Consider the following 27,526-nt stretch of genomic DNA (forward strand, 5'->3'; position numbering starts at 1 on the left):
TTTAAAGTCTGGCCTTCCCTCACTTCAGGTAAGTGTACTGTCATCATTGAGAAATGTAAACGGAAGACCGCTGGGTGTTTGGCCTTGTGTGTAGTGGAGTTGAGTGCTGTACAGATGTAGCTTACGAGTGAACGTCTGTCGCATGCAAAAGTGACATGAGGCAGCATGTGCGTATGTTGCATGGGATCCAATTTTTCATCAAACTTTTTCCATGTCAGTCTTTGCTCTGATGTATACATTGGAGATCAACTGATTGCTCCACATTGACTGACTTAATATGTTTAATTACAGTGAGTATGTAATGTCTGGTTCATATTGCAAAGGATTACATCCACTTTTTAAAGTGTAATCAAGTGGAGTTTTTTTTTTTTTTGAATGCCCTTCAAAGGGAGCAGGCATCATCTCTGCACCCAGGTTCTCCTGATAGAGTTTAAACTCATATGACTCTCTCTCACACACACACACACAGTATCCCAAACAACTAAAATAAAAATTGAGAGAAGATATGAACAAAGAAGCACACTGAGCGCTGCCACCGATTTAGTGATTTCTAGGAAACTGTGAATTAGTGCATGGTTTTCCCGTTTTATAATCCCTGTTAATAATTTTTATTATATTGTATAATCAGAATAAATTAGAATAATAGACTAATAAATAATAATAAAATAGAATAATAAATCAGAATAAACTTATATGACATTCATGCCATTAAAACACTGACACTCGTATTTTGATTTTATACAACAGATGAATAAACAATATGAGGTAACTTTTATATTTTAGACATAAAATTGTCAGATGCTTTTGCTCTGCCAGTGTAACCTTTCCAAACAGTAACTTTCTGAGCAATGTATTTTTTCATGAATCAATGTTTTTAAATGAATCAGTTGTGTAAATAAATCATGACTCACTCATAAAGGCATGCAACTTATTCCTCCATGAATCAGTGTGTTTGAACGAGTCATGCGAGTCAATGATTCAGTGACTCAGTCCCTAGTTTTGTTCCTGAATAAATCATCTAGTCCATACTTTTTTTTGCCATTGTGGGTGAAAATAGGTCAAGAAACTCAGATACCTTTCTTCTTGTGGTGTATCTCTCCTTTCGGCATTTACTGTTGAAAAGCACTGTAATGGTGAACAGACTATGCAGGGAGCAATAGACTAAGCACAATTAGCCCTTCACATTCCAGCTGTTTCTATAAATACCTCTTTCGTGGTCTCCCCTCTCTCTGTCATTCTCATTAAAACAGTGGAAAATCAGTCTGCGTCTGCTGGGACTTTAAGCCCCGCTTCCCCTCGAGGAAATTAAGGCATGCAAAGGGCTCTCTCAATCTATATTAAAGGCTCTGGAGAGGTCTTAGTATGTGCTTAATAGACTCATATATTTAGGTCTGGCACAGGTGAAGTGACAGTCATGATGGGTCAGAGAGTTGAACCAAGATACAAAGTTGATGAAGAGGATGGGGAAAAGTCAAAGGTGATACTCTTAACAGACTATGAGATGATTTTGGCTTGTACATTTGCACAATGTGAGCATTTTGGAAGTAGTGAGCTTCTGTAAGATGAAACGTGTGTGGCAATTTTGTTTCAAAACATTTTGATTGTAGACATCCTGCTCAACTGGATTTCTGAGACAAGTTTTTCTATGTTTGTCATAGTGTGCAATCAGTATTTATTTCCGCTGTTATAGTGGTAATGAAAAACCACCCCTGATGGAAACTTTCATCATGTATGACCTACAATATTTACCAAAGCATCAATAAACTGTAAGGTGCTGCTACAGCTGTTGTGTCCATCTCATGCACATTTACAGAGATTTGAGGACAGAGTGCTTGTAAAAAAAAAAAAAATAAGATGATTAGTCAATATTGTTTATTTTTATCATGAAATTGTGTGCAGTCAGAGTTTTGTTTTTATTTGCCACTAATGTGATTCGATTTTTGTTTGCGTAGTATAACTGAGGAAAGTGTTGAGATAATGTTAGTTGTATTGCTCAAACTTACATTTTGTGTTTTATCTTTACTTGAGGCGTGATAATAGAAAAATAATTATTTAAAAGAAAAAAGCCTATTAGAAAGGTAATTATATTTCTGCCTCAAAAATGTTTTTATATTATATTTATATTTCAGATTATAAGTAGTATGTATTGTAATGCATACATTTGCAGTTGTGAGATGCACTGTATATAAAAAAAAATCAAAGTTAATATATATATATATATATATATATATATATATATATATATATATATATATATAAACAAAACAAATATTGTTAATTGGATTATGGATTAGAAATTACTATTTCAGTCTTTGTACTTTCAAATTTCATGTGTTGCATACTGTTTATTTGTAAAATATACTAGCAATTGTTTTTACAGTCTTTTAATGTGTAAAGTCACAAATCTCAGATATAAAGTTGGATTTTTTTAGATGAAGTATCATTGTGAAATATAAAGTTGCCATTGTGATATATACAGTGGCAATTATTACAGAAAAAAATCAATTGATCAATTGTGGCACAAACAGGGTTCTTATGTGTGCATTATCAGTTTATATCATTACAGCTATAATAATAATAATAGTAGTAGACTTGCTTGAGTAAAGCTTCACTATAAGAGGCTCTACATTCTTTATATTCTTTAGTAATGGCCAGGACTGTGACAACAATGTGGGTTGGAATAAAACAAAAACAAATTGAAAGTGTTTCCCAGGTGATGTAATTCTTTCAGATGATGACCTCTAAACAGCCTGTGGACCTTCATGCAAAGAAGGAATTCAAGTGCCTTCATGTGTCTGGAGATGGATAATGTGGTTAATGGCACAGAAGGGCCCAATATGCATGTGAGCTTTGCCAGGTCTTGACGACATGTGCTGTATCCAGCTGCGCTTTCCAGCCGCTCTCTGTTTAAATATGTGAGATGCGTTGTTGCATTATTTCCAGCTTCAGCCTTGGCAGCCAACTGCACCTAAACGAGAGTGTCTAGCTGGCTGAGCACAGAGGCTGAGCGTGCCCTCGAGTCATGGCATCCAGAGTTCAAAGCACTGCTGTCTGGAAATAGAGCCTCAATCACCTTGATTGGGGAGAAAATGACTTCTTGTCTACGGCATCTGCAGCTGTGCAGATGGGAGATGGGTGTTCTTGAAAAGCAAATTCCAGGATGGCTGGATGGATTAACATGGTCTTGGTAATGTGAGGACTTGTTGAACACAAATAGCAGTAGAAAAATCAAATGACATGGTGGCAAATGCTTTCTAATAGAAGTCGTGACAAATCATAAAAAAAATTCTATTTTAATATATTTTATTTCTGCAATGGCAAAGTGGAATTTTCAGCCAGTCTTCAGTGTCACATGATCCTTCAGAAATCATACTTATACTGAATATAAATGCATTTATTTATAACAGAAATTTTGTGTAATAATGCAAAGGTTTCTACTATTACTTGTGGTCAATTTAATGCATCCTTACTGAATAAAAGTTTTTTTTTTTTTTAATTACTCCAAACTTTTGAACTGCATATGTTGAGTCCTTTTAATAGTTGCTGATGACACTAGCAGACAAATAATGTCGCCCCCCGAAATTAATCAGAAAGCACCATTCACTAGATCCAAAGGAATATGCAGGGGCGTCGGACTGGGGGTAAAACAAGTACTGATTACCAGGGCCCCAAAGGAAGAGAGGGCCCTTGAAAAGTCTGGAATATTAATTTTTTGGGGGGCATAAGGACTGCCTATGCATAGGGCCCGGGATCTTGTGCAGCGCCCAAAACTTGTACAAGAGCTGTTGGCTTTCAAAAGACCCAAGTTCAAGTCTGACCTGGGTCAGGTCCCAATCCCACCTCTGTTTTCCAGTCTTCACTCCACACATCCTGTAAATAAAGGCAAAATGCCTCAAAGCACATTTAAAATTTCCTTACAAACAGGTATAATGCCTTGTTATTAGAGTCAAATGCTGATCTCCGGTTTATCTAATCCTCCTCCATGAACTTAAGCTATTCGTGACAGTCCAATAGGTTTTTCCATGTCTTTCAGGAAGCATTTGAGATGCTGTAATATGTCATAATGTATAATATGGGAGGAAAATATTATGAGGTCCTAAGGCAGGACTGAACGGATGCGGGCAGGTCTGTTTTATGTACCTTGTGCCTTTTTCGCCTTCCATGTTTCATTGAGGTTTTTTGTCAATGCTGCTGTTGCTTTTTTTTTTGAAGTTCACCAGAACCTGTGGTTCACCTATGACAGAAAACTGCTCTGGGTCCTTTCCGGAACTGGGTTAAAAGACTCTGCCAATGGGTCCTTGAGTTTCCACCGCATAACAACGATGTTTCAATTCGTCTAATCGGGGGTGTTTAGGATAAGTAAACTATTACTCTTTGGGATTTCTTCAGAAGACATGGCCCAGTCATGCCGGTCTTTTATTCAAAACATTTGTGTGTGGTTGGAAGTCAGCAGCCGGCGGAGTGAGTGGAAGGATGGAGGAAAGATCGGATAGCCCTGGGAGAAAGTCTGAGACGCGCAGAGTGAGAGGTCTTGGCTGCCAGTGCCAAACCACACGCAGCTTGCGTGATTGTGGCTCTGCTGCCTGCACATGCTCCCCCTTTCCTTCCCCACACTCCCAGAAGCACCTGCACGCACTGCCACCTGACCTCTGTGACCTTTGAACTTCTGAGAACTGTCCGAACAAGACAAAAAGACAGATTGAGAGAGCAAAAAAAGAAAAGTGCAACAAACATCTTCAAGTGGTCTAAGTTTAGCTCTTACTTCACCCTCTCTTGTGCACATTTCAAACGAGCTCCAGATTGAAATAATAAAAGCACAAACTGAGTCTCTGACCCGTGATCATCTGCGTCTCAACTGAATGCTTTCTGTGATATCTTACCACTATAATTCAGACATGTTTTTCCATTACAAATGCACTTTGTCGACAGGCTTTGGTCGGTTCACAATGCGTGTTGATTTACGGGTGCAACAAGCTGATAAATTCATTTCTTATCAGGTCGTAGTGCTCATGTAATGGTCTCACTTAGGGACCCTTAAGAAGTCTCACACATACACACACTCTAAATATGTATAAAAGGAAGAAATTTTGAGCAGGAGCCAAAGTCAGATCTCGCCAGCAGCTTTTTAATGACACAGGTTTATAATGAAACACTCTTTTAGCTCACTTCCCAAAGCAGTGACGCTATCCATTAGACACACACACATATTAGAAATGCATGCTATTCATAACATGTGAGTCTATCACGAATGGAAAGAGGCATTTCAGGGGGTGAAGAAAACTCGAGCATTATAAAACCCAGGTTTGTGAAAGAAAAAAAACATGTAGAACCTTCTTAAATATTGCGTTTATACAAAAGGCTGCCACCTTTGCCCAATTAAACATTGAGGCTGTTTATTGGGTGTTTTGAGTCGACATAAATGGGGTCGCTGTGATTTGTGGGGTTACAGTTATGGACATGTCTGTGCCGCTTCGGCTCTGGCTGGCCTCCATGATAAAGTCAGTGATGAAATAAAACTTCCTGTACAGAGCGCACAACCTTAACAAACACAAACCATCACTTATAGAGTAGGACAGTTACTATTATGCAGCCCATGTTCTGCACTTGCTAAGATGCAAGGCATGCTGAACCATAGCACAAGCTCATAGAAAGAATAAAATATTGTGCATCAGATTTGTCTCTGATTTGTTCAATTGCTTCACAAGTGCTTTGGATTATGGGGCGGGAAATGAGACACATTTTCCACTTTAATTTTCAACCCCTATTCTCATTTTGAGTTAGTGTGATTGGTTTCGAAATCTTTTTTTCTTCTTCATATTTAACAGATAATAATCAACACAACTGAACACATAGCAATAATCGCAGAGAAAGTATGCAAAGAAAAAGCATGTTATTATACATATATATATATATATATATATATTTTTTTTTTTTTTTTTTTTTTTTTTTTTTTCAAGTGAATGATTTGTCAAAATGATTCATTTCATTGTTAATTGTACTGCACTGGTAGTGCTGCATGTTTTTGATTCACTAAAAAGTAAAAACGATTCCTGAGTCATCATGACTACACATCACACTAAAAAAGAATTCTCTTTTCATAGCCACCCAGTCGACACGCACAGTATTTGGGCCCCAAAATATTCCCATGTGTGGCCGGCATGAGGCTGTCAGCACTTGTTACCCCAATATCACCCAGCAGCTTTGAACGTGCAAAGCCCACCGGAGCAACAAGGTTACAGCCTATTGTGTCATTTCCGCTAGTGCGAATGCATAGAAAGGGGTCATTCAGGCCAGGCTTACCTTATACAAGAACCTTGTAGCAGTAACAGTTGTGTAAGCAGGCACCAATTTATGGCCAATGGAAAATATAGAATCTTCAATTCTTCAAGGATCACTGGCACTTGGAGACAGCAGCGAAACTGTAGCCAACAACAGACAGCGAGTATTCAGAAAAAGACTGTGTGACGTAAAGAACATACAACAGAGTGATAAATGACCTGAGGAAAGGAAGGGAAAAATTTCCTTGTCCTCTGTTTTTCTTCTCTTTCACTGAATGAATGGAGTGCTGTTTAGTTGACTCTGAAAGCAGTAGTCATTATTTTGAAGAGACCCACCAGCAGAAGGTGAAGTCATTACAGAGGCATCCTAGGCCACTTTCAGCTCTCAGATATTTCAGGCATTTCTTTCAGAAGTAGTAACCAACCAGCCAAGAGTCTGGAGAGAATGGACAGTCAGTGTCAATAGACCTTTGAGAGTCTTTTTCATTATTACATCAGCATCACAACCCTATGAAAATGAAGTCATGACTTCAAAAAAAAAAACAATAGTAATAATTACTATTATTATAGTTTTGCCATGTTTCTTTGTTAATATATTAATTACCTTAATAACCTAAAATATACCACAAAAAGTCCATAAATGTACGTTTCTTCTTTTTTTGGTTAACACTAAATAAGCGTGCCGATTTGAAGCAATAGGCTATTAGATGCTTGGGAACTTCATTATGAACTGATACCTTCTTCATTTGTTAATGCCGATATGTAAGATACACGAACAGGTGGATAGTTCTGTTCAGGCCTAAAAATGCACAGCATCATTTTTGTGTTGTTGCAGTGCCACAGTTTGATCATTTTATTGTGATAGTGCTGCCCTCTGGTGGTACACTCATGTGTTATCATGCTAATGCATACATATTGCTGCATGAGTTCAAATCAAAGGTTAAAAACTGACATTACAGTTAAAGAAAAAAATCTTTATTTGAAGAAAGCAAGTCTACATACATAGACTTGTGATGGAATTTCATGATCGCTTAGATTCATAGAACTGGGTAATAAAATATCAGGCGTAGAGAAATAAATAAATGCATTTATATATTTTAAACTTTGATCTGTCCAGTCGCAGTAATTTGAATTCTGGTTATATTGCAACCAAACCTAGAAGGAAACGAATGGCAAAGCTCAGTATATATCCAGCGGTATAAAAAGCAGTGGTTAAACTTAGTAATGAGTGTATGTGCATTTGTAGCAATGGAAAAACGTGACTCACACTGTAAGGATGGCGGGGTTCAGACAGGGGCGAACTGGATGAATGGGGTTCTTCTAGGAGAACTGGGTCAGGTTTCTGGGTCCAGGATGAGATGAACGATGGATGAAAGGGATACCGCTGGATATTAGTTCTGTCGGTTGCAATCAGAGTTCAAGACCTACAGATTTAGCTTCTGTCAGATACAGTAATGACTTTTGAGTTGTGTAACTTATTGGTGACATCGTGGTTTGGGCTCCTATAAAGCATATAGATATGTGGGATATGACTGAGCATTATTGTGTATATGTTATGGTAGAATATCACATATAGATACATAAAATTATTCAGAATGCAAATGTAAGGTAGGCATACAGTTTATCTAATGTGATTCACACACACGGTTTTACAGGGGTTGTATACTTAGTGAACTTTCTTGTCAGAAGAAAAACTCTTCATTTACCTCTAGAGGGCAACCTGAGAACAAAGTAGAATAGAATGGACTATTTAATAATTTTTCTTTATTTAAAATTTTTAAAAATGTTAAATATTATATTTATTTGTATGAAAACAACAGATCTTTGACCATTTATACTATATCATGTGTTATTTATTATATTTTTTTGATAGAAATTCAATATGACATTTATGCTAAAACATAGGAAGGGCTGTAACACAAAACACTTACTAGCTAAGGTGTATCTTATGTCTTAACCTTAGCTCTAGGTAGGTTTTCATGTTGAGTCAGAAAGATCCAATTATTGAATTTGCTTAAAATTATGTTTTACTGAAAATGTATGTTCTTATATTTTTATTGTGTAGTAACCATTGCCATTTAAGCATTAAATTTTTTAATGAGTGCAGAATTATGAATCATAACTAAAAGGGTTGTAAATGTTCTCCATTATAGCATGGCTTTTGGCTTATTTCTTAAAGGGGTCATATGACATTGCTAAAAAATATTATTTAGTCTATTTGGTTTACTGAAATGTGCTTAATGCGGTTTGAGGTAAAAACAACAACAACAACATTATTTTCCACATACTTTATTATTTATCCTCTATGCCCGGCCTTTCTTAAACACGTTGATTTAAAAAAAAAAGAAAAGAAAAAAACTCATCGGTCTGAAAAGTGAGGTGTTACGCATTGCATTGTATCATGCCGTGTAAACATAAAACCATTTGCCTACATTTGTGATCAGAGAAACGACAAACAACCAGCGCTACTCTATGCTGCTCAAAACTTGTGAATGAATCATCAGTGGCAATTTTTTTAAATATGAAAACATTCTTACAGGCTTTGCGTCAGCATTATTTGTCAGTTGTAGGCTACTGGTTCAGGAAACAGTCCTCATCCTCCGTTAAATTGCACTGCACACATCTGAATATTTGAGTTGAACTGTTCTGGAGCAGTGTTGTAAATACAACGTAACCACGGATTTCTAGTCGTGTCCTCTTTTGGAAGACCAAACAAAATATTTTCGCTTTCACAATGAAACACACAGCATCTCCACGACATGACAACAGTGAGAATCAAAGTTACATATTCATTCTTTGCGTGAACATTTGGCCGGTGTTAATCATATCTTCCCACACAGTGACGCAGACATGTGGGGGCGTGTTTAAACAAGCCGTTTTAGGAGGGCGTAGACAAGTCTTAACTTTTATAAAGAATATATAGTCTTTGCAACTTTAGGGATCTATTCACAAACTGCTTGTAACACTCCAAAATGAAAGGGAAACTTGAAATCGCATCATATGATCCCTTTAATTAGAACACATTGTTCTGGTTCCTTGACTTCAATGGGACAAAACAACACTCCAACTTTACTAAAAACACGCTTGAACGCAAAAGGTAAAACCTTGGTATTGGTACACATATAATATTACTATATCCTATAGTTTACACAAACTCAATTTTAGCTGTGTTAAATGACATGTGATGTTTTGCAGGTACATGAGAGAGATGATGGGAATGGATTGAGGATTTTTAAAGCAGCATGATATATTTTAACCACCGGAGCACCTCCACGGCAGCATGAGAAGTTATCAGATGCAGGTCTGGAGTGCGCTGTACTGTGTACTGTGAACGCTCATTATAAAGAGACCAGTCTTAAATTGGAAGGATCATAATGCTGAATTTTACACCAGTCAGAAAGTTACTTCTGCTCCTGTTAAGGCAAATTTTGCATTAAAAACAAATTAGCTGCATCTCAAATAAGTGCATGCATCAAACAAGGAATATCACTGCTTTAATATTTATGAATATTCCTATGCATATTATTTCAGCAGTCAGGAATATGTGAATTTATACATTAAAATGTATTTAATTCACACAGAAGCTGCTATTGTAGTGGTATTTATAATATATAATAATAAACAAATAATTATGGGGTAAGTAAAATTTAATTAAGCATGAAAATTTGAGGTAGAAAGACTGAAAGAGTATTTTCTTAATCCAATAAATTGTATTTATTTATTTATTTATTAAATTGTTTATTTACCTTGTTAATTCATCATATATTGATCAGCTCAGAGTCATATATACATATTTAAATACATAAGATTCAAGTGTCATAGAACTTTCATTTCATGACCATTTCTATTTGCACCCAAACTCTCTATGATAAAATCTTGAATGGTTATCTGTTGTCTCCCATAATAAACATTGTTCTCAGAAAAATAAAAAAATAATCATGTTTGAAATTATTACATTTCTAAATTAAACTTCAGTTTGATTGGGCTAAATGTATCAATGTCTGCTAATTAAACTATTCAGATGGTGCATTTCAGTTAAGTGATTTGATTCATCCATACTTAAATTAGCTGTAGGTCTATTTAAGGGGAGAGCAGGGCTGTCACATTTTTTACTGTTCAGTATTCCTTGGGTAGGTTTATAAAAGAAAATAATGATAAAAAAGAAATTTAATACAATGTGTTTTGTATGTTGTCATAATAGAACCAATTATTAAACTGTCCATTACAGGATTTATATACACACACACACACACACACACATATAGTTGAGTATAAGGGGAGGATGCTGGTGATGGGAGTGATCAGACCAGATGTTCAGCACCTCCACTATCTGTACCTGCATGAAATCCATCCAGACAGAAGATGCTTTTCTTTTCTCGTTGTGCTTGCGTATATGTATAGGACTTGGCGCAAAAACACAATGTGCATATGGAGTCTGTGCAGCGTTGAAGCATTTTAGACGTTTCAGTGGTCGGAAAGATGAACGCATCTCAGCAGATCCACTTCTCCTCCAACTGGAAAGTTGAGTCGGTAATCATTTCTGTAATATTCTCTATTATTTTTCTGCTTGGTACCGTGGGGAACTGTCTTGTGCTCGCGGTTCTCATTCACAATGGCCAGATGAATTCAAAGAGCACCAACCTGTTCATCCTGAACCTCGGGCTGGCGGACCTCTGCTTCATCGTCTTCTGCGTGCCTTTCCAGGCTACCATCTACACCATGGACGAGTGGGTATTTGGACAGTTTGTGTGCAAAGCTGTGCACTTTATCATCTACCTGACCATGTACGCGAGCATCTTTACTCTGGCAGCGGTGTCTCTGGACAGGTGCGTGTCTGGTGCGCAGTCAGCGCGCTTTTCTTTCCAGTTCAGTGTTGAAACGCTTAATTGATCAGATGTTATTAGCGACAATAATATGCAATAACTCTATGCAAAGCAGGGGCGTAGATTACGCGGGGGACACGGGGGACGTGTCCCCCTCACTTTTATCATCACGGAAATTCGTCCCCCGCACTTTTTCGGGCAAATGTGTTCGTATAGAGGTTTTCAAGAGCTGGTGTGAATAAATATAGATTTAAACTCAAAGAAACAGGATAGTCTGCGTATGACCTGTTTTTTTTTTCGGACCGAGAAGGCGAGATGAACATCACAGAGCGCTAAACTCTCCTGCAGTGTGCGTTTCATTCATACTCGAAGCCGGAGGGCAGAAAGTCATAACAGGAAACTCCTAATATGGACAACAACAGCGTCCAGCTATCGCTGTATGAAAACAGTTGTTTTCTGTTTTTTTTTTTTTAAGTCCAAAAAAATCTCCAGCAGGTGATAAATAAAGTATATGAACAATGCAGTGCTAATTGATATAGCATTTATTACAGTATATAAAATATTCTGTCTTATTATGTGATAAAAAATGTGTTTGTAGCCTAGTATATAAACAAATCATTATTATTTGTTATTGTCCAGCAGTTATAGATTTCTAAGCCAATTAAAAGCTAGAAATTAGAGAAAATTTCAGAAATAATTCTGATATTCTGATTTGTTGCAAAAAAAAAAAAAAAAAAACTTGTATTATGATAATGTTGAAAACAGCTGCATATATTTTTTTCAGGTTTCTTTGATGAATAGAAAGTTCAAAAGAGCAGCATTTATCTGAAATAGAAATCTCTTGTAAAATGATGTCTTTATCATCACTCAAAAACTTTTTATTTCACATAAATGCTGATTTGTGGATCCTTCTATTCATCAAAGAATGCTGAAAAAAATTACTCATCTGTTTTAAATATTGATAATCAGCATATTAGAATGATTTCTGATTAATGTGACACTGAAAATTCACCTTTGATCACAGGAATACATTACATTTAAAATATATTCAAACAGAAAACAGTTATTTTAAATAGTAAAAATATTTCACAATATTGCTGCTTTTGCTGTACTTTTGATCAAATAAAGGCAGGCTTCGTGAGCAGAAGAGACTTCTTTCAAAACATAAAAAATTTTACCGTTAAAAAACTGTTGACTAGTAGACTATATAGATTACAGAAATGTTATATCGTAATGTTTTATATATATATATATGTCCCCCTCACTCCTGAAAAGATGGCTACGCCCCTGATGCAAAGAAAATATTAGCAAATGCAAGAAACTTAGAGAGCAGTGCAGAGAGAAACTTTAATATCTACCATAGTGTCTGCAGCGGTGTGTTGGCTTATTAAAATAATTTAAGTATTTTTCATTCTTATTTTGGTATTGTTTTACAATTATAACAATGTATTTAACAATTGCAGTTGTTTAATTTTGCATTAGGGATTAATATGGGTTTAATTCTGAATAATTGGGAACATTTTTCCAAGTAATCTCAATTTACCTTAATCACCCTAAATTACTATTTTATTAAATATAATTACAGCAATCATAACATTATTGTGAAGGATTTTTTCCCAGAATAATTGATAAATTGCACTTTTTTAATTGATAAAAATTAATTAATTAATTAGCAATAAAAAGCGTACTTGATAAGTGTGTCTCAACAACAAGGATTTACTGATAGCACCGAAAATAATAATAATAATAATAATTTGCACAGTAAAAGTAAACATTAAACCAATTAAACATTGCTTGCAAATAAAGAAACACACACAAAATTGAATGGCCTTCAATGGAGACCAATGGATTTAGAGCTATGTGTACAAGAAAGGGCTAATGTTAACTCTGTTTTATTCTACATGAAGAAAGAGTGAGATAGGATTAAAGCATTACCATTAAGAATGCTGTATTATATGTAGTTTGACAAATAAATACCAGCTAAACCTCTTGGCAACCAAATAGCAATGCCCGGGCAACAAGGTGGTAAGTTTTGCATGAGGAGGCACCAATCACATTTTCTTAAGAATGAAATGAAATAAGTTTCTTAGCTACACTAAGTGCCATAATAAGCCACTAACCTGCTCAGATTACTTTTTTAGATTTCCATGTTTGCGTCCAAATTCACATACTGAATAGGAACTTATTTTGAATAAGTAATTACTTAAAGTATGTTCTATATAGTATGAATGTGTGTATGTTCTAATACTAGCACTTACATTTTCTTTTCTATTATATTCTATTCTATATAAAAAAACACGCTATGTGTACTAACTCAGACTTGTCATGGCACTTGTATATTGTTTTTGTTCTCTCGTTGATCTGATTGCTTCTATTGTTCTCATTTGTAAGTCGCTTTGGATAAAAGCGTCTGCTAAAAGATTAAATGTAAATGTTCATGTTTTCATTGTCATGTCACCATGGCAACAGTTGCATCACTTTACTGCTATTCATAAATCCTCTCCTGTGGTCTGATGGGACAGGAAGGTGCCCATCAGATGCACAATTCAGAATATCACCTGAATATGGTCATAGATGGTTTAAGCTGGTGTTCAGCTAAAGAGTGGTCAAAACCCCTCTAAAACCAGCCATGCTAAACTAGCTATGACCATGCTGAAAACCAGCTAAAACAAATGTTTGCAATTTCCCAACAGATATCTCGCTATTCGGTATCCTCTGCGCTCAAGAGAAACCAGAACTCCCCGTAATGCTCTGACCTCCATCAGCCTTGTGTGGGCTCTGTCGCTGTTCTTCTCTAGCCCTTATCTCAGCTACTACCAGCAGATGGATCTAGACGGGACCACCGTTTGCATCCCAGCGTGGAACACTCATCACCGTCGAGCCATGGACGTCTGCACCTTCATATTCGGCTACATGATCCCAGTCCTCATTCTCAGCATCACGTATGCTCGCACCATCCGCTACCTCTGGACCTCCGTGGACCCCATGCAGGACATGTCAGAGTCCCGCAAGGCCAAGCGCAAGGTGACCAAGATGATAATCATCGTGGCTGTGCTCTTCTGTTTATGTTGGCTCCCACATCACCTGGTTATCTTGTGCATGTGGTTCGGCCACTTCCCACTCAACCACACAACCTACGTCCTCCGCATTCTCTCTCACCTGGTGGCCTACACCAACTCCTGCCTGAATCCCATCGTCTACGCCCTGGTGTCTAAACATTTTCGAAAAGGCTTCAAGAAGGTTTTTGGCTGTTCATTTCCTAATCGGGTCATAAACCAGATCCACACTGTGCAACCGGTGCAGACGCTGAGCCTGGTGGAAGCTGCCTCGTGCGAAGGATCCAATCATAATGACGGGTCAAACCGGGGTCGCCTCTGGAGCAAAGGCAAGATGGTGACGAGCACCTTCATGACATTTAATGTGACATAATCCACTTACACTCTCACCTACTGTCAAATCAGCGTTTACCAAAGTATAAAACTCTTCTGTTCCAGTGGCTTTTAACAGTATTAGCTGTGATTGCATAACAAAAGTTATCATAAGTACAGATTGTCAGGGAGAGTGGAAGCAGCGCTTTTTGTGTTCTTGGTGAAGACATTGACTGATATTTAAAATGAAAATCTCTTGCGTCTGTGTTTTGTCAGTGTTGGCAGCTTTTGTCGCTGTGCAGTGGTGGCTGTGTGCTTTCAGACTGTGAATCATGGTATGGTTTTCCGGAGGTACGAACAGATTGAATTATCAGAGGACAGTGCCGGCATCAAGTTGTTTGGTTCAAACATTGACACGGTGAACATTTATAACAATTTGATCTTATTTTTAGAATTGATGTTTTTGGCTCCTTTAGAGTTACCACCTACAGGATCTGATGTATGGGTCAGTGTGACGTGCCTCTGGGCCCTTATTGTTATAATGAATGTTGGGGGGGGGGGGGAGGCTTGGAGTTAATCATGATGTGAAACACCTGCAGAGAATGATAAAAGGTGATGGATGTCTGACTTCAGTTGTTTTTTGGTTACCCTGTTGTCGTCTGTTATTTTGGGTTGTTTAGAATTACATTTGGTTCAATAAAAATGAACAAAACTTTATAAAACTGAACATAACTTTTTCAGAAACTATCAAAAATATGCCATTACAAAAGAAGAAAAACACAATCAAAATTTAAAAAATGAACTCGCATGAATGAAATGAAATGAAGTCACACAAATTTAACAGGCTCTTCAAATATGCTTCATTCTTTGTTAATGTTTTTCAAAGATTCGTTTTGCTGATCGTGGATTCTGAATGCATTGCCACAGATTTCGCTTTTGCTTCGCAGTTTTTCGTTTGGTGTTTTGACACAAACTTCTCGTGGGGGCGGGGTTAACAGTGATCTACTCTGATTGGATAGTGAGCTTTTGATGGACAGGCGCTCTCTGACCGGGAAGTACAGACACCACAAGATGATGCCGCTCCGTGTCTCCTGAGAGCTCATCTTTACAGACTGAGACGATCGAAGGTCAAATATTATTTACATATTTAGTAATACAAGGCACGACGTATTGCATACAAATCACCGCGAGAGATTTTTTTTTTTAATGCAGAGAACAAAAACATACAAAGTATAAACATATATCACATAATATCCACCACAAAAAAACTAAGAACTAAAGAAAAGAGGGCCAAAATCTAAACAAAATTACACAAGGAGATCAAAGGCAGAGCAAATTCTAACAGTCCTTATAGCTTTCATATTAGTAGATACTGAGATTACATTCAAATAGTTTTCCATTTCTTTTAGGAAAACAGAGAAGACAGGTCTACAATTGGAAAATTTGCATTTGTGAATGTGAAAGTTGTTTAGGAAAAAAATTAAATTAATAACAGAACTGTTATTTTCGTTTGTGGGGTCAGAGTCATAATACCCAAATATAATGTTTTTCATATGTACTGAGAAGCCTGGCAAAATCTTACACTTGACAAATACACCAATATCATCCCAAAGTTTCTGAGTGTAGTAACGTGACCAAAATAAGTGTAGCCTACAGTTTCTTCAAAACTCGAACAAAAAGAGCATGTAAGATCAGATTTAAATCTTTGCTTTCCAATATGCGCGCCACTGACTGACGTCTGTACTTCCCGGTCAGAGAGCACCTGTCCATCAAAAGCTCACTATCCAATCAGAGTAGATCACTGTTAACCCCACCCCCATGAGAGGTTTGTGTCAAAACACTAGTGATGGGAAGTTCGGATCATTTTACCGACTTTTGGGTCTCGTTCAGCAAAATGAACGAATCTTTTTTCGAGTCATTTCGTTCATTTCGTTCATTTTAGCAAAATGTAATGAAAATGTTATGTGTTACTTCCCCAACACATCTAGTACTTACGCAAACGTTGATCACACTAAAAACAATACAAAACTAAAATGCTATAAGATACAGAAAAAAAATTCATTCTTTACCTGGGTCTTCAGTGTGTGATTAGCTCACCTCACCTCTTATCTGACAAGAGTCTTCGGGTTTAAGTCATTCCTTAATCACGTGACAGCCCCATATGCAAAACTAACGCAGTCTTGAGCCGGAAAGAGAATTGATTAGTTCATCTCATGAGTCTTTCGGGTCTCAGGTAGAGTTTGACTCGTTCCTTAATCACGTGACCGACCCATATGCATAACTAACGCAGTCTTGAGCCGGAAAGAGAATTGATTAGTTCATCTCATGAGTCTTTCGGGTCTCGGGTCGAGTTTGACTCATTCCTTAATCACGTGACAGACCCATACGCTATTTCTGACATTTTCTGTCACTGTGTTTTTGTTACTGTTTGTTGAGGATCTGTGGTTTGTTATTATTTTATAAATAAATAAAACCCTGTTATAAATAAAATATTGATTAATTTGTCTTTTTGACTGTCTATCGGTAAATAAACACTAGGCTATATAATAATATAATAATTTAAGCTTACAATAAAAAGTATTTATACTAGTTGTTCATTTTTACTCCAATTTTGAGTTTGCTGGTATAATAATTGCTTTTCCTAGGCAGACTTTACATATTGGTGTAATATATGTATAAGAAGATTGCTCAAAAAAGGACATAATGACATATACATTAAAAGCAAATAAAATTTTGAATTTGAATTATTAAATGTTAGTTTGAAAACATTAAGGTTATGATAACTTCAGCTTTAACAGTTTTAACCCAGCTCAGAGTGAGGAGGATACTTCAGATCCTGGTGCTACTGCCAGTGCAGGGGCCATGTTTTGGGAAGAGTTTGACGAGAGGGTAGCAAGCTTGAGGCCTTCTGCTACCTCTTCTAAGACCTCAGATGCTATAAAGGTGCAGGCCTACCTTGCAGAGCCACTCTTACCCCGCACATCAGACCCTCTGGCCTGGTGGAGGAGATGTTCACCAGTATACAAAAGCCTTTCTGAAGTCACAAAGACAAGACTTTGCATTGTGGCCACATCTGTGCCATCTGAAAGAATTTTTTTCTAAAACTGGGCAGATTATCTCAGATAGAAGAAACAGACTCAGCCCATCCAAGGTCAGGGAGCTTGTTTTTTTTTAATGCAAACATGCCTTAAAGCAAGTCCTAAAAATATAGCCACAGTGTGTTATTTATTTTAAAGCTTATTTATTTTTATTTATTTAGAAAAAGACTAGCTTGTTGTGCAATATTTTTTTTGTTGTTGTTATGATTTTAAAGGTAATTTGTTATTGTTATAAGGCTCCGTAGCTTTAGTATCTCTTAATTTTCATTTATTTTTATTTAAATGGTTTAAAATTATTTGGGGAATAGTTATCCTCTTTGATATAAAGTTTTTATTTTGGCACAAAAGTGTTATTTATTTTAAAATGTATTAGTTTTAAGTTATTATATAAAAAAAGCAAAGCTTGTTGTGCAATATTTAGTTTTTCTTTTTTTATATTGTACTTTTAAAGTTCATTTGTTAAGGTTATTAGACCCTGTGGCTTAATTATCTTTTAATTTTAATTTTATTTTTAATTATTTACTTTTTTTATTATTTTAATTTATTTGGGAATAGTTGTCCTCTTTGTTACAAAGCTTTTCTGGCACAAAAATAAACAATAAACAACAATTCAAAAGTATGTACACAGTGTTTTTTAATGTTTACAAAGTGTCATATGTTACAAAAGTATGGTTTATACAGACAATCTGATTTAATAATTACTCTAGCCAATTTTGTCACATCACGGGACAAAAGAACGAACAACCCGAAGAACCGAAAGATTAACTAATCAATTCTCTTTCCGGCTCAATACTGCATTCTTTTACTGTCTATGGTTTTAGCGTATGGGGCTGTCAAGTGATTAAGGAATGACTCGACCCGACCCGAAGACTCATGAGATGAACTAATCAATTCTCTTTCCGGCTCATATTGCATTGGTTTTAGCGTATGTGGCTGTCACGTGATTTACTGAACGAGTCAAAAACCCGATAGACCCGAACTATAAACTAATCAATTCTCTTTCCAATATTGCATTGGTTTTAGCGTATGTGGCTGTCACGTGATTAAGGAACGAGTCAAAAACCCGATAGACCCGAACTATGAACTAATCAATTCTCTTTCCGGCTCAGACTGCATTGGGTAAGCGTATGGGGCTGTCACGTGATTAAGGAGCGAGTCAAAAACCCGATAGACCCGAACTATGAACTAATCAATTCTCTTTCCGGCTCAAGACTGCATTGACTGACAGGTGAATCACTACTACTAGAACAGAACCTATAGAATAATGCGCATGCGCGACTGAACGAATCACTCCCCGAGACGACTCGTTCTTCCCGAGTCACATTAAAGATTCGTTCAAAATGAACGAATCGTTCAAGAACGACACATCACTACAAAACACCAAACGAAAAACTGCGAAGCAAACGTGAAATCTGTGGCAATGCATTCAGAATCCACGATTAGCGAAAAAGAATCTTTGAAAAACATTAACAAAGAATGAAGCATATTTGAAGAGCCTGTTAAATTTGTGCGACTGAGTTAATTTTTTGTCATTTTCATTGTGTTTTTCTTCTTTTGTAATGGCATATTTTTGATAGTTTCTGAAAAAGTTACGTTCAGTTTTATAAAGTTACGTTCATTTTTATTGAACCAAATGTAATTCGATAGGGTTGCTGCTTTATTTATTTATTATTCGTTTGCTCCATGTATTATTAAACATGTTTTCTTGTGTGTATTTGTTTTTATTTTATTTATTATTATTGTTATTTTGGCCCATTTTATATATGTTGGCTGCATCATGTGGCTTTGTTGGTATATCAAATATTTAAATATCAAATATCCCCATACAGGCAGTGAAACAGTTTTAGTAAAACATTAGTAATGAATTACAGAAATAAAAGAATAAGATGTTCTTTTCAAGAATTCAACTTTTAGTTCTTGAGAATACTAATTTAATATCCCAAATATTAGAAATAATTTTAATTCATAAACTAAAAAACATGCTCTTAATTGGAGCTACACTAAAAGTCTGTTCTTCTCACATCTGTCTGTACCACTACCTCTTTTGTGTCGTATAGGTTTGTGTTATTTTTAAAGATATTGCTTTGGATGTTTATCAATGTATTGATGGTGAGATCCCAATGTATTTTGAATTGGGTTGAGTCACAAATGCTTATAAAGAATTAACAATGAATAAACAAACAATTGTTCACAAGTAAATCCATAGTAAAATATACAGGTTGTTCTTTGTGATGATTTCCATGCAACATAATCTACAGAATCATCACTCAAGCTGTTACAAAACAGATGCACACCAGAACATCCACTTATCTTGGTGCTCCCAGGATCTGGCTTTACTGGGAATGTGCCATTAAATGGCTGGTTCTCGCGTGTAGCTGCTTTAGACTTAGCTGTTGCTTAGAGAGTTTGTGGGTAATATGTGCATTCTGATTTGCTCCATCAGTGGAAAAAGCCCAGTGTTACAGCCTCATTTAACATCTGACGTAAGTATTTATTGTACAATCAGTATTTAACCAGTTTTGTGGTTAGTTTATACTTCCTATGACGCTGCTCATATGAAAAAAAAAAAGAGTATGAGGGCATCTGTTTTTAAGGACCTCTTCTCTGTAAAGCACAGCTGCTGCCATTCTGGCAAGTAGGTTTTTTTTTTTTTTTTTAGTAATATTACAAGAAGAAACAGGTCAGTGAATTTGAATATGTTAATTTAAATCCCTTTCATGGGTGTCAAAAGTCTCTTTGTGCACAATGTAGGCCTAATTGTGCAGGAGACTTTGGTGCCCATGAACCATATACTTATGGTCATTCTTGAAGAGCCTCTCTGCAGTCAAACTGATTGGCGTATAGAGAGAGGACAGCTGTGGAGTGGCAAAAGCAATTCTGGCTCTCTACTGATGATGATGATGATGATGCTCTGCTCTCCATGATTATTCTTCCCATGTGTTCAGCTCTTCATCAGGAGCCAAACACTGATCTGAACTTCTGACACAGAACAGACATAATAGTCATGGAAAATGGCAGTCAGTAAAGTAATAAATAAAGAGAATGTGTCCTGGAACAAATTTCTTGATGAGTTTGTCCAACTCAAAATAAAAATTCTGTCATCATTTACTCACCTTTAAGCGGTCACCTTTAAGGGTGGTGGATGGTGATTTATACAGCTGAGCTGAATAAAAAATAATTTGTAGCTTTCTGCGAGGAATGGACAAAAATCTTTCTGTTTTCCAGAGCCCTTAGATCTCATTTGCATGTGTGATGATGGTATAAACTGCAATGCAATATGGTTGTATGGAAACAGAAACTTGGAGAAAGGTGTCTCCTGCAATAAAAAAAACATGTCATGGTAAATGAAGAAAAAATGCTTCCTCTAGGAATGTTTGAATTCCCTAATTTTAATAGGAAGTCTGCACTATTAATTGTAGAGACCACCAGTGAGAATATGTTGCTGGATAAAATCTGTAGTGTATGAGGGGGTTGGGGTTTGAACAAATAGTGCTGACTTTAGTTTATAAAAAAGTTAATTTCCTATCTTTCCTCATCTGAGCTGTGATGTGGGATAAGACGAACATTATGACATGGATGACCTGTAACGTCATAACATAAAACTTTTCACGGATAATACATTATACGTGTTTTTTAAGTAATTTTCTGCGTGCTTTTGACATATTTATTTCCGTTTTAGTCATTTTAGTACTTCAAATTAAACTATAAGTTTACTAAAATTAAAACAAAAATAAAAAATTCATCACTGGACATCAAATGATTCAAGTCATTAAGCTTCTTTACGCAGTCTAGTTAAAGGGATAGTTCACCCAAAAATGAAAATTATGTCATTAATAACTCACTCTCATGTCGTACCAAACCAGTAAGACCTTCATTTATCTTCGGAACACAGTTTAAGATATTTTAGATTTAGTCCGAGAGCTCTCAGTCCCTCCATTGAACTGTGTGTACGGTATACTGTCCATGTCCAGAAAGGTAAGAAAAACATCTTCAAAGTAGTCCATGTGACATCAGAGGGTCAGTTAGAATTTTTTGAAGCATCGAAAATACTTTTACACCCTTGTAAAACACCCCTGCTTTGTGATTTGAACAGAGATGTTGCCTCCCAGAAGACTTGTGCCTCCAGTGAAATAAATACATGTAAGATCTAAGATTTTCCTAACAACAAGAAAAGTACATTTTAACTGCTGTTAATCAAAGGCCCCACACTGCACTAAAGGAATGTGTCAGGTTTTTTTTTTTTTTTTTTTTTTTGTGCTGAATTAAAAGAAAAAGAAAGAACATGGTCTTAATCAGGAGAGAAATATGCAGGGATCAAAAACCATTTACAAGTAAAAACAGTTCTACCTGAGGACTACATGGCATGGACCTTACATTTAAAATGCTTTAATGATGGATTTGTTTATTACAAACATGCAGCTTTTCACTTCCCTAGATGTTAATTCATGGTCTGGAGTACTTGTGGATTATTGCAGTGTTTTTAACAGATGTCTGAACTCTTATTCTGACGGCACCCGTTCAATGCAGAAGTGATGTAATGTTAAATATTTCCAAATCTGTTCTGATGATGAAACAAACTCATCTACATCTTGGATGGCCTGATGGTGAGAACGTCTTCAGCAAAGTTTCATTTTGGGAAGATCTGTTCCTTTAACTCAGATTCACAGATTGAAAATTCGAATTATTTAAAATATAATCAATGCATGTGCTGGTAGGCTAGCTGTATGATTTTTTCTGCACCAGGTCCAACTTATATAATTATCACCAAGGTAAGATGTAAATTTGAATTTATTGATTAAATGGTATTCTCACTTGAAATGGTAATTCAAAAGGCACTTTTCACAACCAGTGGCTACTAATTCCCTCGTGCTGTGAATCAATAATTCAGTCCTCTGTAGATGTGCTGATGCACACGGACACCATCATTTCACTGAAAGCTCTCCGCAAAACAGAACACTTTAACGTTCAGTTCATCTCTGCTCTGTTGTCTCCTTCAACATCTGAGGACAAAAGAAAGGGCAGACGCAGTGTATCAAAGATGCCAGGTACTCTCAATAAATGTTCAACATGTCCTGCAGAATGCCATTCCTGTGGTTCTGGAGAGCAGAAAGGCAAGAAAGGTATATCTACAATTGAGCTAGTGAGTTTTATAGAGAGATGTATATGTAAGCTAACTTCAAGACCTATATAATATCTCATGCATGCTTTCTGATTTTGTCATATAGGAGGTACTGCTGGACACTGTTTAAACTGAACAGAGATGACATCACTGAATTCAATGATGAACTGCCTTTAACTGTCATTTTGCATTACTGACACACTGTTTTCCTAATGAATGTTGTTCAGTTGCTTTGATGCAATGTATTTTGTTTAAAGCGCTATATAAATAAAGGTGACTTGACTTGACTTGACATGTAAAGGAGACTCATTTTACCTGCATAGATATGTCCAATAAGCAGGTTTGTATTTTGCAATACTAAATACAAATAACTTAGGTTAGAGTATTTTAAAGCCAAAGTTTCTCCTTTTGATAAGCAGCTGTTTCAACACCACTTCCCAGAGATATCATGTTTTGGGAGACTTGGAATCAAACCTGATTTAACCATTTTTGCTTTTTGTGTATTGTAAGTATTTTAAGAACATGTATGTAGATAGATGTCTATTCAAGTCATGAAAATGAGATGCATGACATGCTGGTTTATGCTAAGCTTTCTTTCTTGAAATGTTTCTCTCAGATATGGAACTCTCGCTCAGTTAAAACTCAGTTAATTATTTGATATGGTGTTGGAGTTTGAATAAATGGCAGGCAGGTTATGACACTGGTTTATCTGCATTCCATTTGTTTATCAGTGACATTTCCTTCCAGGGTTTGTTTTTTAGTACTAACCATGTAATTGGTTTCAGAGATACATCGCAAGCAGGCAAATCGACTGGCTTCTGTTGTGTGGTCCTACAGGCTGCCACAAGCAGTGAGTGTGAAGAGATTGTTAACCATATAGGTGAGTGTGAAACTGCCTTAATTCACAGGATTAATGCGATGAAAGAATTATGTCAGGTGCCAATCACTTAAGAAGTAAATAATATATTTTGTTCTGTTTATTTATTTATTTTTTATCACCACAGCCGCCGGGTTCAAACATAATGGTTTGTGTGAAAAATCTGAACTTGAATTCAGAATTTGAGTTCATCTTCTGAAGTGTGCATCATCTGTTTTAGAGGACAGTATATATATATATATATAAAATAAAATGCAATGCTATAGATTTTTATATATTATAACAATATACTTTATTATTTGTTTTAATAGTACGCTGTATACGACTGATACAACCTTATTGTAATATCCTGTATTTGTGCAATGTTGTTTTGATAGAAATATATGAATCACTTTGTCTTTTTTTGTTACAAGATTTTATGCTTTTAATTTTTTCATACAATACACAAATATTATAAACCCTTTAAACAATCAAGAAATTGAAATCACTATTTAATTTAATGCACACATGTCCAAAAGTTAGTCCAAAAATGTTGTAATTTTGTTGTATGTATTTTTGGATTTAAACTTGTAAATGAACAAGGTTTATTTATTTAGTACAATAAAGAAGTCTATTTAAGCCTCTAATCAAATACTATATGTAAATGTAAACGTATGCTATTGAGCAGGTAAACTCACATATAAAAAATAAAAAATGTTCTTGCTTCCAATGAGGCATACAATTTTCTTAAGAATATTCTAAGTGTAAAAATAAAAAGAAATTTACGGACAAAGATCCTTAACTGTTATGCCGTTTTTATAATTAAGAAATCACCATCACGTTTGGGGACCTTTACCTGCAACTTTAATTTTGAAGCACATCTCGCTATTAATTTGGGGATTTACCTCTGTTCGTTATGTCTGACTTCACTTTTCTATGACGTAGCAAGATCCGTTTAGAAAACGAGTCGTTGTTTTAAATTGATTATTTTCAATGAATCAGTTCACAGAACAAATCTATGCTAGGCTCGCACCCCAGGCGGGAAGGAAGTCGACCGGAAGTTGAAGTCGGCTGAGTGCCGCCATCTTGTAGCAGAACTTCACTTGCGTTAGCATCCCATTGACTCCCATTCATTTTGGCGTCACTTTGACAGCGAATAACTTTACATCTGAGGCGTTTAAAGACTCCATTTGTTCATTATTTATTTCTAAAGATACACGACAATGTATAAAGGGCTCCATTACCTTCGATGTTACATTATGGCCCCGTAGAAACAGTTTTTGTAAAAATAGGCTAACGATTGCGTCATAACCACCAGACAGGAGGAGAAGCTCGCAGGCAATCGGGGAGACATCAAGAGAGAAGCCCATAGATACAAGCCCTGGCGTTAAATTTTAAAATACTAAACAAAATAATTAATCAGAATACTTACTCCTGCTCACTCACGCCAAAGAACTCCCCGCTCAAGCTCGCCGTTTCTGCAAGATTAACGATGGCAGTTTGCACGTACAGCTACTAGAAGATACATCTGTCAGACAGGTTGCTGATGTCATCAAGCTTAGTTTGAGTCTGTGCCTCAGAAACGGAAGTGCTAAAAATGGGCTTCACTTGTCTCAATTGAGTTCCAATGGGAGGGGGATTTCCAAGATGGCGGAGTGAACGGTTGTGTTTATGCAGGCTCTGAGGGAAGTAGCTTAAAATTGTCCTAAAATTGTTATCTTTGACATAAAAAACCAACCAATAGTAAACGATGGCAAACACCAACCAAGTAACATTAGATCGAGGGCTAGTGGAGCATGACTACAACTTAAATGCTCTTGCAGAGGCATGTGATAAAGAAGAAATTGAAGACATGATGGTGGAAACTGCCAAAACAAGACATGATCATACACCTCTGCCCAGCCCAAATCCTAAGAAAGTAACATCAAAGGCTAAAGACAAAGTTAAACAAACAGACGAAATAACAAATGAAGTGATTTTTGATGCAATTCAAACTCTAATTAAGAGATTCGACGAGCAGGATCAGAGACTGAAAATCATTGAAAAGACAATGGAGGAAAATGCTCACACAGTTAAAAAGAATAAAGAAGACATTGGCGAACTGAAAAAGGAAGCAGCAGACTTGAGGAAAGAGAACATCTCATTGAGACAGCAGTGTTTAGAGCATGCCAGGTACAAAAGAAGATGGGATCTCAGACTGATCGGTCTTCCAGAAAAGGAAAATGAAGACCCAAGAGAAACGGTGATCGGAATTCTTACCCGGGTGATTCTGTGGTCAGTGGAGAAGCTCCGGCAATCGGTAGATACCGTGCATCGCTTAGGAAAAAGAAACAGCCCTGCTACTAATAAGTTACCGAGGCCAGTGATCATCCAGTTTGCAATGAGGACTTTGCGTGATGAAGTGTGGAAAAAATCAAGAGAGGCAAGGGTGTGTAAAGACATGAACATTAAATTTAAAGAAGACTTTTCAAAGGAAGATCGCGAAGCTCATGCTAAGTTATGGCCAAAAGTGCAAGAAGCCAGAAAAAATGGGAAGAGAGCTTTCCTAAAAGAAGGCTATGCACTTATTGATGGACTCAGAGTTGACCCGTGAATGAGGTTCACAGGGTAACTAACACATAGACTCGTTAAAGTATTCAGGATTGCCACATACTAGATGGAAATAATCTGGTAAAACTGATTAAGAATGGTGTTTAACTAAAAGCAATACTACATGTTCAGTTTGTTTGGCTTAGTTATAGAGTTAAGGACAACATGTTCACTCCTGTGTATACTGTTGAGTGTGTGCTGAGAGTTGAGAACGTTATACATATAATTTAATTTATGTCTATTTCTTTTCTATCTTTGAATGTTACGGGGTTAAAAAACTGTGTTAAGCGTAAAGCAATTTTTTTATTTTGCAAGGAACAAAAGGCAAGCTGTGTTTTCTTACAAGAGACTCATTTTAATTCAATTGATGAAAAATTCTGGAAAGTACAGTGGGGTGATTTAGCCTTGTTTGCACATGGATCTTCACATTCGGCCGGAGTGATGGTATTATTTAACAGATTTGAAGGCTCTGTAATTGTTCATAAAGGGGACGCAGAAGGCCACTGGTTAATGATAACAGTAGAAATACACGACAAATGTTATATATTACTCTGTATTTATGGTTATAATAACAAAGTGACTAATAGAGAAATGTTTGAGAAACTTGGTAAATTGGTAAATGAATGGGAAAAAAAGTATAATGCAGAAAATGTGATAATAGGAGGTGACTTTAATATAGTCCCTGATTTATGGCTATATAGAAGACCTCAAAGAGGTCCGCATTCTGTGTATAATGATACTATATTGAATTTTTGTAAAACTGTCAATGTTGTCGATTACTGGAGGGTATCTAACCCAAACAGCACTCAGTATACATGGTTTAACTCCTCAGGAAATGGTCAATGTTCGAGATTAGATTATTGGCTTATTTCTTGTGATCTATGTAAAATTGTCACAGAATGTGGAATAACAGCTGCCCCACTTACAGATCACTGTATGGTTACTCTGTCCTTATCAAGTTTTAAGAAACCTGATATTTCTCCTAATATTTGGAAGTTTAATAATGACTTGTTAAAGAATGATAGATTTTATGATAAGGTGTTGACTCTTATTGAGGAGATTGAAAAGTTAGACATGTCTAATATAAATAAATGGGAATGGTTTAAATTTAGGGTTAAAAAAATAGCAGTTGATTTAGGCAAACATTTATCAGTGAGGAGGAAACAGAAACAAAGGGAACTGATTGGAGAAATAAACTCATTGGCAGTTAATACACAAGAATCACCAGAAGATTCTGTAAAATTAAAGTCACTGCAATCTCAACTAGATGATCAAGGGCGCGGTGGATTGAAAAAGGAGAAAAAAGTTCATCATATTTCTTCGGCCTGGAAAAACAAAGACAAACAAAGAAAAACATTTGTAATCTTAAGATTAATGAAACTATAACAGGTGATC

The 27,526-nt window shown here is 36.2% G+C and overlaps 1 protein-coding gene across 1 annotated transcript; it reads left to right on the top strand.

The window, feature by feature from the left end:
* The first annotated feature begins 10,757 nt into the window (after window positions 1-10,757).
* On the top strand, window positions 10,758-14,934 carry LOC132121098 (galanin receptor 2a-like). Its single transcript, XM_059530275.1, has 2 exons — window positions 10,758-11,104; window positions 13,795-14,934. Exons 1-2 carry the CDS (start codon window positions 10,758-10,760, stop codon window positions 14,528-14,530), a joined length of 1,083 nt encoding a protein of 360 aa, XP_059386258.1. The 3' UTR covers window positions 14,531-14,934.
* Window positions 14,935-27,526: the final 12,592 nt, after the last annotated feature.

The sequence above is a fragment of the Carassius carassius genome, chromosome 39, assembly GCF_963082965.1.
Source record: "Carassius carassius chromosome 39, fCarCar2.1, whole genome shotgun sequence".
Classification (NCBI taxonomy): Eukaryota; Metazoa; Chordata; class Actinopteri; order Cypriniformes; family Cyprinidae; genus Carassius; species Carassius carassius.

Excerpts from the sequence above, each read along its gene's own strand:
- LOC132121098 (XM_059530275.1), top strand. The coding sequence starts at position 10,758 with ATGAACGCATCTCAGCAGATCCACTTCTCCTCCAACTGGAAAGTTGAG. Across the intron at positions 11,105-13,794 it reads GCAGCGGTGTCTCTGGACAG|ATATCTCGCTATTCGGTATC; the intron begins GTGCGTGTCTGG and ends ATTTCCCAACAG.